This window comes from Acipenser ruthenus, chromosome 22 (assembly GCF_902713425.1).
Source record: "Acipenser ruthenus chromosome 22, fAciRut3.2 maternal haplotype, whole genome shotgun sequence".
Classification (NCBI taxonomy): domain Eukaryota; kingdom Metazoa; phylum Chordata; class Actinopteri; order Acipenseriformes; family Acipenseridae; genus Acipenser; species Acipenser ruthenus.
The window spans coordinates 6,768,688-6,784,731 of NC_081210.1; the positions used below are offsets into that span (position 1 = coordinate 6,768,688).

General features: G+C 40.6%; 1 protein-coding gene across 1 annotated transcript in view; it reads left to right on the top strand.

Moving 5' to 3' along the window:
* LOC117431116 (retinoic acid-induced protein 1) overlaps positions 1-15,814 on the top strand; it is a 31,365-nt gene extending 15,551 nt beyond the window's left edge. Inside the window, exons 2-5 of the mRNA XM_034051755.3 lie at positions 5,823-11,134; positions 11,834-11,927; positions 12,350-12,399; positions 13,996-15,814. Of these exons, the coding sequence (XP_033907646.2) occupies positions 5,840-11,134; positions 11,834-11,927; positions 12,350-12,399; positions 13,996-14,004 (5,448 nt within the window). The 5' untranslated portion in view covers positions 5,823-5,839 and the 3' untranslated portion in view covers positions 14,005-15,814. The remainder of the gene's footprint in view (positions 1-5,822; positions 11,135-11,833; positions 11,928-12,349; positions 12,400-13,995) is intronic.
* Positions 15,815-16,044: the final 230 nt, after the last annotated feature.

The following is a 16,044-nucleotide window of genomic DNA, read 5'->3' on the forward strand; positions in this document are numbered from 1 at the left end:
TGCACAGTGTATCCCATTTGAATTCAGCAATAAACACAACTCAGGAGGACTTACCTGATAACTAGATAATTGACCATGGTGATAGTTCAGCATGCTGATCCAAAGCATATGGGATCCAACTGTGAGCCTCAGATGTGATTTCCTCTTGTATTAGTGCACTGCAATGTGACACGGTGCACCTATAGTAAAGTGTAGTAAAGCGTAGTGGGACCATGTTAAATCATAGACAAGCAAGAAATGTTTAATGCATGTTATTTGCATGCAACATTTCCTTGCAAATGTACCATGGTTTATATGGATTCCACTACAACTATTCACAGATAGAGGGCATTTACTAAAGGTGGTCTCTGTCTATGGAAATTCACCAAGCCCACAACACATTATCACTTGAGATCTGCTTATAATACTTAACAGGCAGTCTGCGAGTGAGCTGGTGATGGATGCTTGTGTTCGACCTGTTAATAGCGAGTTGTTGAATAGCCTTGCATGCCGTTTGTTTGTGTGATTCTGTAGCTGTTGTTGCTGTCAGCAACAGGGTACTGCTGTGAACAACATGCTGCAGCTCCGCTAGCTCAGGCGTTTCTCAGCCAGCCTACGCGACAGAAGCTCATTTATAATCTTATCATGTGTGTGTGAGTGTGTGCGTGCCCTGGTGGGTGATCGAGTGCGTGTGAGTGTCAGGGAGTGAGTGAGTGTGCCACTGTTTTGTTTGTCAGGTAAACATTTCCAGGCTCTTGTTAAAAATAGATATTCTACAATGAAAAATTATAGAATAGTATGTTACAGGTCAGATTGATAGAGCGTGATTGTTGACAACTACCAGAAGAGACAGGCAAAAGGGTCAGTGAAAGGAAGCTAATATACTATTGACTGAGAATACTAGTCACTGCTGAACAGGGCAACAAAAAACATGTGGATATATGTGTGTGTGTGTGTGTGTGTGTGTGTGTGTGTGTTGAATACCTTCAGTATGAGTGTTGTTCAGTGCCCCATTAATATTAATTTGTGTAAACTTACAATACTGCAACACAACCCTAGGCTTGTTGTGTTTAGTTTAAACCAATTAACCTCCACTGTCATAGGGATTAAACACTAACACTAACACAAATTACAGTATATTACCCACTTGGATCCCTGTTCTGCTCCATTCTACTCAACTTGCATTCAATGTTTGGGTGTTTAACCCAATCATCTGCAGCCTATCAGTCACCACACTGATCAGTAGTTTTCTTGGTCCTTTGCTATTCCTTAAATACCAATGCTGTCCAGAGCTCTGGCTGAAATAGTGCACTCACTACCATGCACATTTTGCTTTTATCTACTTTAATGCCAACAAATAGTTAATTGCTCTGGGACATATTAACTGCACAATTGATCATGTGACCGCTCACATGGTTTAGCTCTTTTGCGTTACATTGCCTCATGATGTGCCTGCTTTATCTGCCAATAAAGTGACTGCATCCTGTAATGTATAAAAATAGAACTGTGAGCCTAGGTTGAGTCAGTCATGTCACAGAATCTGAGCACACATCCAATTATTAGTTTTCACCTTGCAAGAAAACAGCCAGCGAGATTTGATCTCTGTGTAGCCAGGATGTAACTAGAACCATAGTGACTATGCCAAATAATTATCATCTATGGTGCTAATCAAACTTGACTGTTCCTTCCTTCTTCAGGGCCTTAGTGAAAATTATACTAGTCTCCTGGTGGAACATCCAGCTTTTAATGTTGAGGAATTGATTGAACTGCAAAACTGGAAGCATGGTATCTGTCTGAAAGTTAGGAAAAATACCACCACTGTAGGAAATTGCTTCGGCGCCATACAAAAAAAAAATACTATTGCTCTGATTTTGACCTCTCTAAACAAGCGGATGGTAATCTTGAATCTTCAACGAATGCATGCATAGGATGCGCCCTATAGTCTGGAGTTCGAGTCCAGGCTATTCCTTTGCCGACCAAGGATGGGAGCTCCCAGGGGGCGGCGCTCAATTGGCCGAGTGCCGCCCGGGGGGAGGGAGGGCTAGGTTGACCAGGGTGTCCTCGGCTCACCACGCACCAGCGACCGCTTTGGTCTGGCCGGGCGCTTGCGGGCTTGCCTGTAAACTGTCCAGGGCTGCGTTGTCCTCTGACGCTGTAGCTCTGGGTGGCTGCATGGTGAGTCTGCAGTGTGAAAAAAGCAGTCGGCTGACGGCACACGCTTCGGAGGACAGCATGTGTTCGTCTTCGCTGCTCCCCAAGTTAGCGCAGGGGTGGAAGCGGTGGGCTGAGCCTAAAAATAATTGGACATTACTAAATTGGGGAGAAAAATAATAACTGGAGACCACTAAACAAAATTTAAAAAAATGAATGCATGCATGCTATTAATGCTTTCATTCGTGTAGCTTGTAGAGTCGATGGCAGAGCGAGCAGTGCAATCCATCAGTTTAATGCCAAGATGCCCATGGTTCCAGAATGTGCGATTGTTATGTGGGATAACGGTCCTTGAGCCGCCGTCTTATTTATAACCCTGGGTGCGAGGCTGTGCTGCATCGCATTGCGGATGTAAATCTCAGCCTCGCATCTGCCTTTACTTCATCCAGGGTCAGTCGCTGCCTGCTCCTCCCCGTCTACTATAGCCTCCAGGCTCCAGCTCGGACACACAGGTGAGATTGAAAAAAATGAGTGCTGCTGATGCACATTCTGGAAACGTCATTCTCAGCCTTTGTTGATAGAAATCACAGATTATGGCAGAAGATAACACTGGTAGAATGACAGCCTTTTGTGGGCTTAATCCACCCAGTTATGAGCATGTTGATGGCTATTGTTTTCAGAAGACAAAATCTTGCAAGTCACGTTGTCCTTTTTTGGCAACCTTCTTTCCTGTTTTATTTTTTTAGGAAGATAGGAAGAATGGTGATGCAACTGTGATCCAGAGGAAAAAAAATATATTAAAACAAGTAACATTAGGGATGGCTAAATTTATTTTCCATTTAAGACAATCACATTGTGGCCATTGTTATGGTTGTAGCCTGGCTGCCCCATAAACACCCTTCTATTGCTCTTAAAGATGTGACTATTTAATATGCAACTCTTAAAGGTGCTAACCCATTTGCACATTGAATTTGTTGGGTTACTGTTTACTGTTTTTGCTGTGCACACTATATCTTTTGGCTGACCAGTTTGTTTATATTCCCTAACAGAAGTTTTCACTATGAACACAGAAGCTGCCTTATAAGCAATTATTAAAATATTTCTCAGTTTAAAATGTTGGTCCTAAAATGAGTAATGCATTGCTCACTTGTTTAACCACAACACTGCACTGAGGTCCGTTCAATCAAGATGTTTCATGCTATCTTTGAAGATCAATTGAATGAAGCATTGGTTTTTTAATGTATTCTTCAAATTTAAGTCAACATAGTGACGAATCACCAATTTGAATAGGCAACCCACTGCCATAGCCTTGAACCAAGATATACAGGCAATATATATATATATCATTTAACACATGTTTACTTAATGTATACAATAAAATAAGACGATCATTTATAATCTGCAAATGAATTACTTAAATGAGCAGTTCTTCACACTCATTACTGGTATAAATATGTACCATGATTAGATTAGTATAAATTATGAATTGTGCACAAGCAATTGCTGGAATGAAATTATATTGAAGGATTAGTCACGTCAAGTGATTTATTAGTCATGATTAATTATTGTTTGCTGTGTTTTCTTATATTATGTATAAAATATGTCATGTGTGAAAAAAAATACATTACAAAAAATTATTAAATTTTTTCAATTCAAATAACTAAGAAAAAATGTAATTTAACAATACAACAATAGTCCAGTAGGTGTCTGTAGATTAAATGGCTTTTTAGAAAATAGCTGAGTTTATGTTACCAGAAAAAAACCTATAACTATGTTATCCAGTTTATATTGATGGTCAATACAGTCAACCAGAAAGCTGAAAGTTTCAGGTTAATAAAGGCAGTACAAGATAGCGCTGAAAGAGACATCCATTTATTAGCAGGTATTCACTATGGTATTTCTCTGTAGCAACCTTCAGCTTGAGACGGGCAATGAGGAGGATGGATATAGGTGTCTGTGTTTTTTGCCTGCTTCAGTGAGTGCGATGATCAGAATTCTTGTCAAACTCCCTTAAGGAAGCTGCCGTCATTTTTATTTAAGAGTATATTAAAATGCTAATGACAGATATCAAACAGTACTCCTAGTGGGAAAAAAAATATATATTTTATGCTTTCAACTAAAAAGCATTTTGTAATTTCTAGTACAAGCAGACTGTTGATGGTTATTAAAAGAAAACAAAATGCTCCAATCCCATTAGAGCCCTAAATAATTTGCATAGTTCAAGGTCATAAATATGTAGAACAAAATGAGGGCAAAGCAACCTTTGAAAAGCGTGTTGGACCGTGTTTGAATTTCCTCCTGGAGTATTCACTATTCCCACCCAACTGCTCTGGCATGCATAATAAATGAGATGACAGCAAAGTAAATACAGGGTGGCGCATTAGAGCCCCTACGGGGTTCGGGCTTAAATAAAACCGAGGCAAGGAAACAGAGGAAAGCAATTCCTGTATAAGGTTGCCAAATGAATGATGAGATCAAGAGAGGCCTCTGCATTCAGTGCGTGCCTGATTATCCGCCATAAGCTTAACAATCGGATTCCGCCTTCCCTGCTCATAGACAGCTTCTTAAACAGCACAGCGTTCCTCGTCACAAAGAAGCAGCTAGCATTGCACTTGTGACAATGGACATTTTAATCAGGAATTATAATAAAGCCCCCAAATGTGTCCAATTTTCAGCTTGTTTTATTTATTTATTTGTTAAATAAAGTTAGCTTCAGTTAGCCAGGGGGACAGGATCTGTCTATCCAGTCCATTGACTCTGTCTTTATCAGATGCCAGGCCAGTTAGTGCCTTAGGTCTGCAGCAAAATGGCTTGCATGAAGCCAGACTTTTTAGCCAATAGAGTGTAGAAAACTCATCTATAGTGATCATACTGTACCAAAGTGGTTTGTATTACTCAGATTCTTTACATTTGAGTGTACAGGTATGGTCAATACACTGTGTACTGTTCATGTTGTTCACTGTTACAGAGTAAACAGCATACTTGCATCTCCCTAGAAACTTCAGTTTGAACACCTACTGGTGAATGGTAGGAGAACATAGAGGACAATGAATTCCAGAAAACAAAGAGTTAACGATACAGGTGGTTTATCAAAGCTGTAAGGTGTTTTGCCCTACATCATGCAACATTTTCAGCTGACAACAACAGTACCTTATTGTTTTTAAACTAACCATGGTCAACATATTATGTATAGTCTGTTTATAAAAATAAATTATTGTTAACCTAAAAGCTACATATCATTGTTTACCTAAAAGATTATGTATAACATTTTAAAAAATCAACAAACATGCTTATTGGTGGTACTGGGTCTGAAATATGGTTTCTGTGTTTTCTGCTTCTTAACAACAGCTCTGTACCATCATTTGTATTCTTAAATTGAAACCCGTTGTCATATTAAGCTTATGTACTTCAGGTCTTACCAAAGCTTGCATTTAGCATATGACCTTGGCTATTGTCAAAATAAAAAACTGAGTGAAAAGCTGACAATGAATTTCCTAGTAGCTCTGCAATTAATCGAGTACTGTATATTCTTTAATAAACTGAGAATATACGTAACCTTCTGAGAGTAAATACTGAGCATGAAAACAACAAGAATCAGTTCCACATCAGCCCTTTAATAATAAAGAAAAAAAATCACAGTAAATGTAAACATGCTGGGCTGGAAGTAATCCTGAATTCTGTTTTGTTTGTAGAAGCTGGAGTTGGAGTCATGCAGTCCTTCAGAGAAAGGAGTGGTTTCCATGGCAACCAGCAGTGCTACCAGCAGGAGGCACATGAATTATCACGCCTTGAGAATTACAGGCATCATCAGAGCCAGACGAGACAGGGCTATGAGGCGCATGCTGTTGCAGCAGCGAAGGACTGTTACAGCCAGCAAGTCTACCCTGGCTACAGCAACAGCACAGGAGCAGATAAGCAATACAAAGGAGCAAAAATCCCAACCCAGCATCTGCAAAACAGCTCGTCCTTGACTGGCTACAGCACCTACCCCAGCAATGCGTATTCAGCCCAGTACGTAAGCGAGGGACACCTGCAGCAAAAGTGGGAAGATTCATCACATTTACCCCAGTATGAGCAGGAGCTCATAGGAAGACTGGAGTCTCCTACCAGTGGAGGTCAGTACCTTGAGCAGAACTTACACCCTATATCCAGGAGCCAGTGCTCCCATTCTACCCAGCAGAACCCCCCAGTTTATACCACCCATCACCAGCAAAAAGTCCAACAAGACACCTCCACCTCCGCTATGACGTACTCACAAGGCTCCCTCCACTTTCCTCAGCACTCCCAATCGCTCTCCTCCTCAACTCCTTCCTACACCGTGGTGGACAAATGCAACCAAACTAGCCATTGCTACAAAACCTACGCCATGCCTTCCAATTCCCAATACAACAGGCAACTTGGGAGTAGCACTATCAAACAAGGTGGCTACAGAGCCCAGACTAATTATAGCTATCACTCGACTCCTGCAAGAGTTGGCTATGAACAGCAAGCTCCCCTGCAAGGAATGCCCAATACCCAGGACAACCTTTCAAAGTACCAACATTATAACCCCCAACAGAACTACTGCCTGACAGACATCTCTGTGAGGTCTCCCGAGCAGTACTACCAAAACTGCAGCCCGAGTTCAAGCCACTCCCCAGCTAGATCGGTTGGGAGATCTCCCTCCTACAGTTCCACACCTTCTCCCTTAATGGTCAATCCAGAGACCTTCCAGTACAACCAGCCACCCATCACTACAGGGGCTTCGTCATCCACTAGCATCAGAGACCAGAGTCTTTTGATGCCCTCTCACACACACTCTTCCAATCTCAACCCTCAACCCACCAGTTATGCAGGATCTCTCAAGGACAGGTTTTCAGAGAAGCTTCTCTCCAACCCCAGCCTTTGGAGCCTCAATGCACTGACTTCTCAAGTCGAGAACATTTCTAATAATGTCCAACACCTTCTGCTTTCCGAAGCTCTCATCTCCAACAAGAAAGGTGTCAAACGCGCCCCTAAAAAAACAGAGGACTATAAAGGTCAGCTGAGAGCTCTGGAGGATGGGTCTGAGGCACAGCTAGCCACACCAGCGTCCGAACCTTTCAGCACACCTCAGTCAGTCCACACAGATATGCAAGAGGGAGAATACTCAAGCAGTTCTGAAGATCAACTTGATAGGATCTATTACATGAGCAGTCAAAGCAGATGTCCAGCCCGGGCAACAAACAACTCACATGTTATCCTCGAAACTGTAGCTTCATGCTCTGTGACTTCACCTGACGACATGTCGACCAAATCCGACGACTCTCTGCACAGTCTCCAGAGTGGTGAACCAGGAGAGAAGTTTACAACCTTACTGAAGAAGAACCTAGGCAATGAGAAGTCTCCAACGAGCCAGTCTGCCTCCAGTCCTCTGAAACAAGAGAACTCCCCTGCTGCCATTATCAAGGAAAACTTCGAAGAGTCAGCTTGGCCTGATAAGACAAAAACAGAAAAGGAAGAAATAAAGGAGCCGCTAGTCACAGATGATGAGAAGGGTGACATCTGTGCGTTAGACCAAGGAGGCTGGCTAGAGGAAGAGAAATACCCAGCGTTCTTTCATAAATTAAGCAAAGCGTTAATAAGCAAAAGCTACTCCAACAGTATGGAGCAGAAAATATATCAGGATATGGAAATCCAGTATGTGACAGATGAGAGGGAAGACTGTGGGAAGCCCTCAAGCCCTGCCGAGTTTCACTGCGGGACAGCTGCAGGCTCTGATGTGGAGGCTGAAATGTATAATACAGAGTTTACTACAGATTTAAACACTGCAGGTAAAGCTGTGCAATTCAGTTGGAGCGATGACCTTGTACAAGATCAATATTTAACCATGAAAGAGGAAGTCTCCAATTATTCCCACTTTAATTCCGGAGTCGAAGTATTTGAAGAAAAGCTTTCAGCAGCTGAGAAGGAGAACCAGGAGATATACATTGAGCAGTGCTCTGTCCAGTTGTCAGCATCAAGTAAACCTGCTGTGATAAATGAGAAACATAGTTCACTATCCCCTGAAGAGACATTCAAGCACCAGGTATGGACGCAGGAGTCTGCAGAATCCAGTAGTCCAGAAGAAGACCAGGACAGGGGAAACCAGATCCCAGAACCTAAAGAACAGTTTCTACAGTCAACTGTCCAAGAGGCAGTCTTTTCTAGCACTGAAAGGAGATCAGTAATATGCGATGTCTCACCTAAGCATCCAGTTTTAGCGACCCCCAATGGAACGACACTGTCCCAGACAAGTGACAACAGTGATCTAGATGACAGCATAATGCTTGCCCATGACATACCTCTCTTAGCTGCTCAGTCAGTGATTCACTCTGCCCCATCATGGGCTGATACCCCTCCCTCTTCAAAAAAATGGGATGAAGAAATAGAACTTGGAACTGACTGTCTAGATGAAGTGTCGGAATCCTTCGAATCAGAGTCACTCAGTCCACCAGCAAAGCTCAATGAATTAAACAGAAAACATGATGAAGAGAAAACCAACCAACCGGGAAGATTAATGCACACAAGTGTTAGAATTAGGAGGCTTTCTAGTCTGGTAGGAGAGGGGCTGCCAACGGCTCCACAAGCGATCAATATGTCATCTAGTAAAAGTACATCTTCAGCAGACCAGACAGAAGCAACTAGCAACAATCTGCCTAGTCAGACACCCAAACGTTTTGCAGAGAACCCGCCATCAAGGATGTGTACTCGATCTTTCACAGCCCTGGGTGCCCCCAAGGCTTCTGTGCATATAAAAAGACAATCAGCCACTAGCCTCCCTAAGACAGCTTCCTCAAAAGACCTTCTTTGTCACCCTACGGACATGCTTTCCAAAATCAAATGCTTGAAACACAAAGGCCTAAAGTCTAATGAAGGTTGCATGAAGGGCAAGATGATTTTTAGTGAGAGCTGCCCAAATGGGGAAGGCCAGGATGTCACCCAAAGTATATTGCCACTACTAAAAGAGCAACGCCCAATGTTATTGAGGTCAAGAAAACAAAAGCAAGAGAAGCCACTGAAAGAAAAAGTCAAAGAAAAAAGAATGCCCAATTTCCTGCCTAGAAAGCTTAAAACACCACCTAAGCAGAAGGCTGTCTTTCTGAAAGGTCAGGCACAAGCAAGCTCTAAACAGAACACAGATGACTCCCATCGAAAAGTGATGTACAGAATAAAAAACAAAACTGAAAAACCAGCCGAGAATCTGTTATCCGTCCGTAAGAGGAAGTCCAGCGGCTGCTCACCCATCCCTGTGAAACGACACAGAGGTGTGAAAAAGGGGAAAGGTGAGGCATTCCCGGCCCCATTAAATAACAAAGAGGTGGTGGCAAAAACTCCCAAAAAGAAATCTCGGAGGGGAGCCCATTTCAAAATCTCTTTAAACAGTTACCTTACCAAAGAATCGCCTCTCAAAGTCACAAGTGATGCCCCTTGCATTCAGGCTCAGTACCCTGCTAAGACTAAATATCTACCCCCAAGGAAAGGCAGGGGCCTTAAATATGAAGCCATGGTGCAGAAGATCACATCTCCAGGCTCCAAGAAGAATGCCCCTAGCACTTACACAGAAACTACAGTGGCTAATCTAATGGGTGCATTGCAGAGTTGTGAAGAGAATGAGCAAATAAAGCAAGCACAGCAGCTCAAACCAAGGGATGATGCAGACTCACAGAATGTGATTGTGGAACTAGAAGAAAGCTTTGTCAAAGTCCCTCCTTCGAAAAGAAGGAAACTGTCACTTGGCAAGATCTGTGAAAGTAGGAGCCAAAATGCCTCAGCCTTTGAAACAGAAGCTAATTTAGTTGTTGGACCAAGGCTAGCTAAACAAAGGGCAATCAAAAACAATCACGAAATGCACATGAAACAACGGAGGAGAAGGAGAAAATGTATTGGGTCAACGGTTCCCGAAGACAACGTTGTGGCAGACCAGCATTCTTCAACCCCTTTGCTTGCATTACCTCCCCCGGAAACAGAACTGTCAACACCCACACCAGTTACCGTAGAAACAAGCAAATGTAAGAGGGTCAATCAAAGGTTATCTCATCCGAAAAAGAAACAGGTGAAATATTTAGGTAACAAGAGCAGGCAAAATCAAAAGACTATTAAAGAAACAGGGCCAATCAGAAAGAATAGGAAGCATTTAAATGCAGTTAAGACCAGGAAGAATGGATGCAGGCTCAAGAACCGACATAAAAAACGACGTGCTCCAATAGTAGAAGATGAGCCTGAGATCCGATTAAAGAATGTATCATACAAACCTCAGAAAGACGAATACAAACAACTTCAATTCTGTCCTTATATTCGCATTGACAAGTCAAAAGAGTTGTCTTCTGTATGTACTATTGTTAACAGGCCCGAAGAGGCATGTCAACTTCTTCAGACAAGGAAAAAAAACTCACCAAGGATAAAGAACTCTGTAGCAGTTGCCAAGGTGATACCAAACTCTTCTGTCATGCAACAGGGGCCTTTGATGAACAAGAATCTGATTGACAGATGTCTAACTTGCTGCCTGTGTGGAAAGCCTGCAAATTTCAGAGAGCTGGGAGACCTCTGTGGACCATACTATCCAGAGGACAGCATACCAAGAAAAACACAATCTTTTAAGTGCAAAACAGAGTTGGGGGAGAACAGGGTCAAAATGATAAGTAGCTCTGTTCAAAGTGAGGCAACAGAGCCAGAAACTGAGAAGAGCAGCAGTAGTGATGTCCCTGGAAGGCCCAAGCATTTCGACAAGTTACCAGGGGAGCACAGCGGTGTCCGATCGAAGTTCAGGGACAGGTACCGGAAACTGCATCAGTTTCAGGGGTACAACAGGAAAGCTGTGGACGCAAAGTCAAACCCCCTGAAAGAACAGGACTGCAGTGGGCCAGTCTCACAGCGTTTGGAGCTGGAGGCAGAGTCTAAAGAGCACTGGGTACATGAGGCCTGTGTAGTATGGAGTAATGGCGTGTTCCTCGTCGCGGGCAAACTGTATGGACTTCAGGAAGCAGTGCTGGTGGCCAGTGAAACGGTAAGCCCATTTTATAAACATATTTATTTATTTCATTGAAAAACAACTTATGTGCTCTTAAGACTTAAGAGCCCGTCATGAAATGTGTTTTTATTTTTTTCTGGAGTAAACTGCTTGAAAAATCTGGCCTGATGTGTAATATACAGGATCAGAAGTCAGTGGACAAATGGAATGGACACGTTGATTAATGGATAAAACATTGAACCTACAGGTACTGTTCATTGCCCACTTGTCCAGTGACTTTTGAATAACCCAGTGGACAAGTTTGAACCATATCTGTAACTTGTGCATTTATCGATTAATACATGTGTTTATCCCATTTTTCTAGTGGCTTCTGAATGACCCTTTATATTCTTTGTTTGAGGTTTGGCAATGATAAACCAGGAAATCATTCTTACTGGCCCTAACTTTAGACTTATTTTCTCTACTTCACTCCCTATCATAATTTGTTTTATGTTTATCTAAAACTTTTCCTACATTCCAGTTGTTTTAGTGCTGTTTAACACCTGCACATATATGTTTTAGTGTCACAAAGGGACATTTTTATGAATTAAACCATTCCATCATTTTAAATGTAAATCATATTGCGCTAGACATCTGTTCATTCCACATTCCAAACCCTTTACTAACATGGTGTGATCATGTATTATCTTTCTGTCTCGTCTGTTAATTATTTATTATTCTTCCTTATTATTTCAGAACTGTTTGAAATGCCAGGAATCTGGGGCTACAGTAGGCTGTTGTTCGAAGGGATGCACGCAGAAATTTCACTACGTCTGTGCCAAAGATATGGGTAAGAGTTTTTCCGACTGATGGAGCTGTTTATGCAGAGTGCATAAGCACCCCTGTCAATACCTTGTTCTATGGCTACATTCAAAATAATTCCTAGATAGGGGAGTTTTAGATGACACAACTTGAGGATGTATCATATGCATAACTAATAGGTAATTCCACAGAAGTGTCTCCGCTTTATTTTGCAAACAATAATCTAATCGATGTACAGGGTTAGCAACTTGAAAATGTTTGCAATGCATGTTATGGGTATTGATACAAAATGTTTTTTTTTTATTTAAATGTATTAAATTTGTTTTATTTAATTAAGCAATTATTATTATTATTATTATTATTATTATTATTATTATTATTATTATTAATTCAAATATATATATATATATATATATTAGATATCACACTAATTGTGTATCTATCCTTTAGGTTGCTTGTTGAGGGAAGAAAATGTCTCATTGAAATGTCCTAAACATAAGGTAAGGATTGTGCTAAAATGCAGAACTAAGAAACCCAAACATTTCATAATTAACATTGTTGTACTATTAGATTCAAAACAGAATGTATATGAGTTAGACGTTTCACTAAGCCTTTTTCCATTTTGTACACTTCCCCCAGTACACGCTACAGTTTTACAAAGCAGTCCCTCAGCAATGGTAAACAAACTGACTGATTGACTAGGATCAGTGCTACAAACAAGCTACTGCTTAAAATTGTCTATCTCCCTGTGCAGCATTTAAAGCACAGCAGATGGGTTTCCATGGATTCATAAACAGTGCTTGTGAAAATGAATGGCAACCCACCACTTCAATGATTCAGTATACTGTACTATACTATATACAGGACACAGCTTACTTTTAGTCTTAATAAATGATGTTACTGAGATACTGATGTAAAAACCGTTCCCCAGGTCACACATACTGTACTGTTAGTTACTTAGTTAGTTCTCTACTATTGCAGTTTTATTTACCTTTAATTAATATGATTTTTCAACTGCATATGGTGCCACCTGGTGGTCAAAATTGTGTCATTACAGGTTTTTTAACCCTTTCAGTCCTTAATTATTTTTGTCAAAATGAAGAAGGAACTCCTTTAGTGTACAAGAGAACGGGACATGAATCGGAGGCCAGGACTGAAAGGGTTAAATAGATTCCTCCAAGGATCTTATAAAGGGAATGGTGAATCCTATATTGTGTCTAATAATAAAAATCTGTCTCATTGTACGATGCACTAAGAAAGAACAGAGAAATCAAGGAATTGCATGCCTGTTTTCTGTGCCTTTTCAGGGCATTATTAATCTGGACTTGGCCATTACGACGCTATGAAACATGTTGTGATTTCCAATGAGTGTGTTTAAGATGGAGAAGAATGTGAATGACACCTTTGCTTATCTTCAGTTTGGATCACTTGCTGACAGTTTATGAATTATTCACTGACCCTCGATTCAGAGTCTGTGTCAAGAATGAGCTTTAATTGCTCTTGGGTATCCATTTATATGAGCTTTCAAAGCAGATTGATGACCATAACAGGGCCATGCAGTATTTGATAGAGACAATTCTCCGATGCAGTGCCTTAAAGAGATACTTGCTAGAATTTTATAAACCTTTTCATTGGTGTTAATAATATTTCACTCCTCTTCAAATCTTTGTAGTCAAAGTTTTTTGCTTTATTTTTTAAGCTGGTCATTTTTTGATTTGGGTCATATACTCCATGGCTCAAGGAGATGTGCTGCTAAAGCATGTGAGTGTAACATCTGAACAGCCTGTGCTGGTGGAGCAGTGAGCAGCTATTATACTCACTTAACCATCCCCCTCTGAAAAGAGGAGGGGTGACCCAGATCAGAAATCAGTTTGACGAGTTTAAAATGCACACCACTGAAAAGGATTACTTCACAAACATAATAATAAGGGAAAGGGGAGAAAATAGCCAGAAAGATAATGAAGAGGCCAGCGATATGGATTGTAAAAGTACCGTACACACGTCATGCCATGTTTCCAATGCAGACTTTTTAATTGGGTTGTTTTCAGACATCAAAGTCTCTCATCCTGCCTCTGTTTTCTGATTTTTTTTCCTAGGGCGTGTGAACCCTGTTAGCTCTGCTGAAAGGGAAGCAGCCAGGCTTGTGAATATCCCCTTCTATGCAGTGCATCAAAGAACATCCCTGGATAGACAACTAGATATGGATTAGAGCTTAATGCTTCACACCCTCATTATACAGAATCCAGCCTGTAGCACCACTGCAGCAATACTGAGGCAATGTTAACAGTGAACTCAACAGTATTTTCATTACACAAATGCAGATTTCTTTTTTCTCTCTCACTTCTTTTTCACGGGAAATGCTTCACGTCTTCAGTATTGCGTGGCACAGGAGTTTGTTCTCTTACCAGTACTGATGGATTGTTGACTGTTAAGGAGTGACCCTTTTCTGTTATTTGTTGCTACACTTCAAAGAAAATTAAAAGCTGTTTGTTTTTTTTAGGGTCTGGTTTAAAAAGAATACCAGCACATACTGTTATTTCTTATTCTTTTCATAGACAGTGCACGCATACCGTCACGCATGCAATGCTCAGAGCTTAAACAAGGCAGTGGGAATAGAGAAAGGCAGACCCCAGGAGAAGTTGTTTTGTAGGGAATCCCTGTACATTTTCAGGAAGTCTCTATATCAACAACAATCAAAATGAAACACTTTTGGAGCTGGTGAAATTATCAATCGATTTTATATTTCACATGCATTTCAAGTCAGCTGTAAGTGTCCAGCAGGTGGCGCTGGTGTATATACAGAGAGATACTTTGTGTCAGATTTAACACAGATGCAGAGCTTCTCACCGTCCTTCGGATGAGACGCTAAACTAAAGTCCTGTCTACTCAGTAGACGTTAAAGATCCCATGGCACACATTCAAAGAATGCAGGGGTGTTACCCCAGTGTCCTGGCTAAACCCCAATATAAAACTGAAAAAATGTCCTCTATAGCAAGTTTTCAGTTCTCTTTCTTCTGTAAATGGCAAAGCTCTAAAATCCCTGATCCTGCCTCTCAAGGGATCTATTCAATATAAATATACTAACGTTTGGAGTTACGATATCTATGAAGAAAAACAATGTAAACAGTACTGATGCTGAGTGCCAGTATCAAACCAATGTGCACTTTTGAAAGGTAAATATTATTAGTTTGCAATGCTGAAGAATTTAAACAAAGTTACATTGTCTATTGACCATGCTTGTCTGCTATTTTGCATATTTTAAAATACTCCATTCATAAGTGCAGATTCCCTGTTTATACCAAGGCAAGGTAGCGACAGATTCTTGATTCTTATTGACAGTGGGCTGCGCAGTCCTTGTGCATTCTGAGCAGCATTGGTTTCTAAGGTATCCTGGGGAGCTGCCTCTCTTTGTGACAAATAGATCTGGCCGTGGATCAGTTCATAGATCAAGCTCAGAGCTCCAGTGATACTCTCGTTATATTCTCCGCTCGCTGTCTGGTGAATTCATAACTGCCTGATTTGTATTCAGAGCAGAACTGAGATAAGCCCTAGCTTTTATTTCCTTTCTTTATACAAAGGTCATTGCCAGAACTCAGATTTAAACCAATTACAAGGTATTCCAATTGGTTAATTTAAAGAACTGTGTAAGATTTAACAGAAATGTATTAAAATTAAATAAAAAATGAACTGATATTGCACCCTATTATTATTATTATTATTATTATTATTATTATTATTATTATTATTATTATTATTATTATTATTATTATTATTAAATGGTGTATATAAGTATTTGACTATGTTTAATTGTAAGATGTGATGTACTTAAATAATTGTGTATAGTATTTCTTAGAGATGTTTATTTTCTATAAAATAAATATGTTATTGCCTATAAAATGTTATTAAATGAATGAATTAAAAATGATTTTTGGAATGTTACTCATCTTTGTGGCTTCCCTTGTTTTGAAAGCACTGAGCAAATTGAGTGAATGTGGAGAGTGCCCTCTTGTGGTAGAAAACAGAATATCATTAACTGCTCATTTTTCAACATACCATGTGTGGTTGAATGATTAAGGGCTGTAAACTGTACACTGTCATTGACAAGCAAACCCAAGCTTGCTAACTTAGGTATTCCAGAGGAGTGG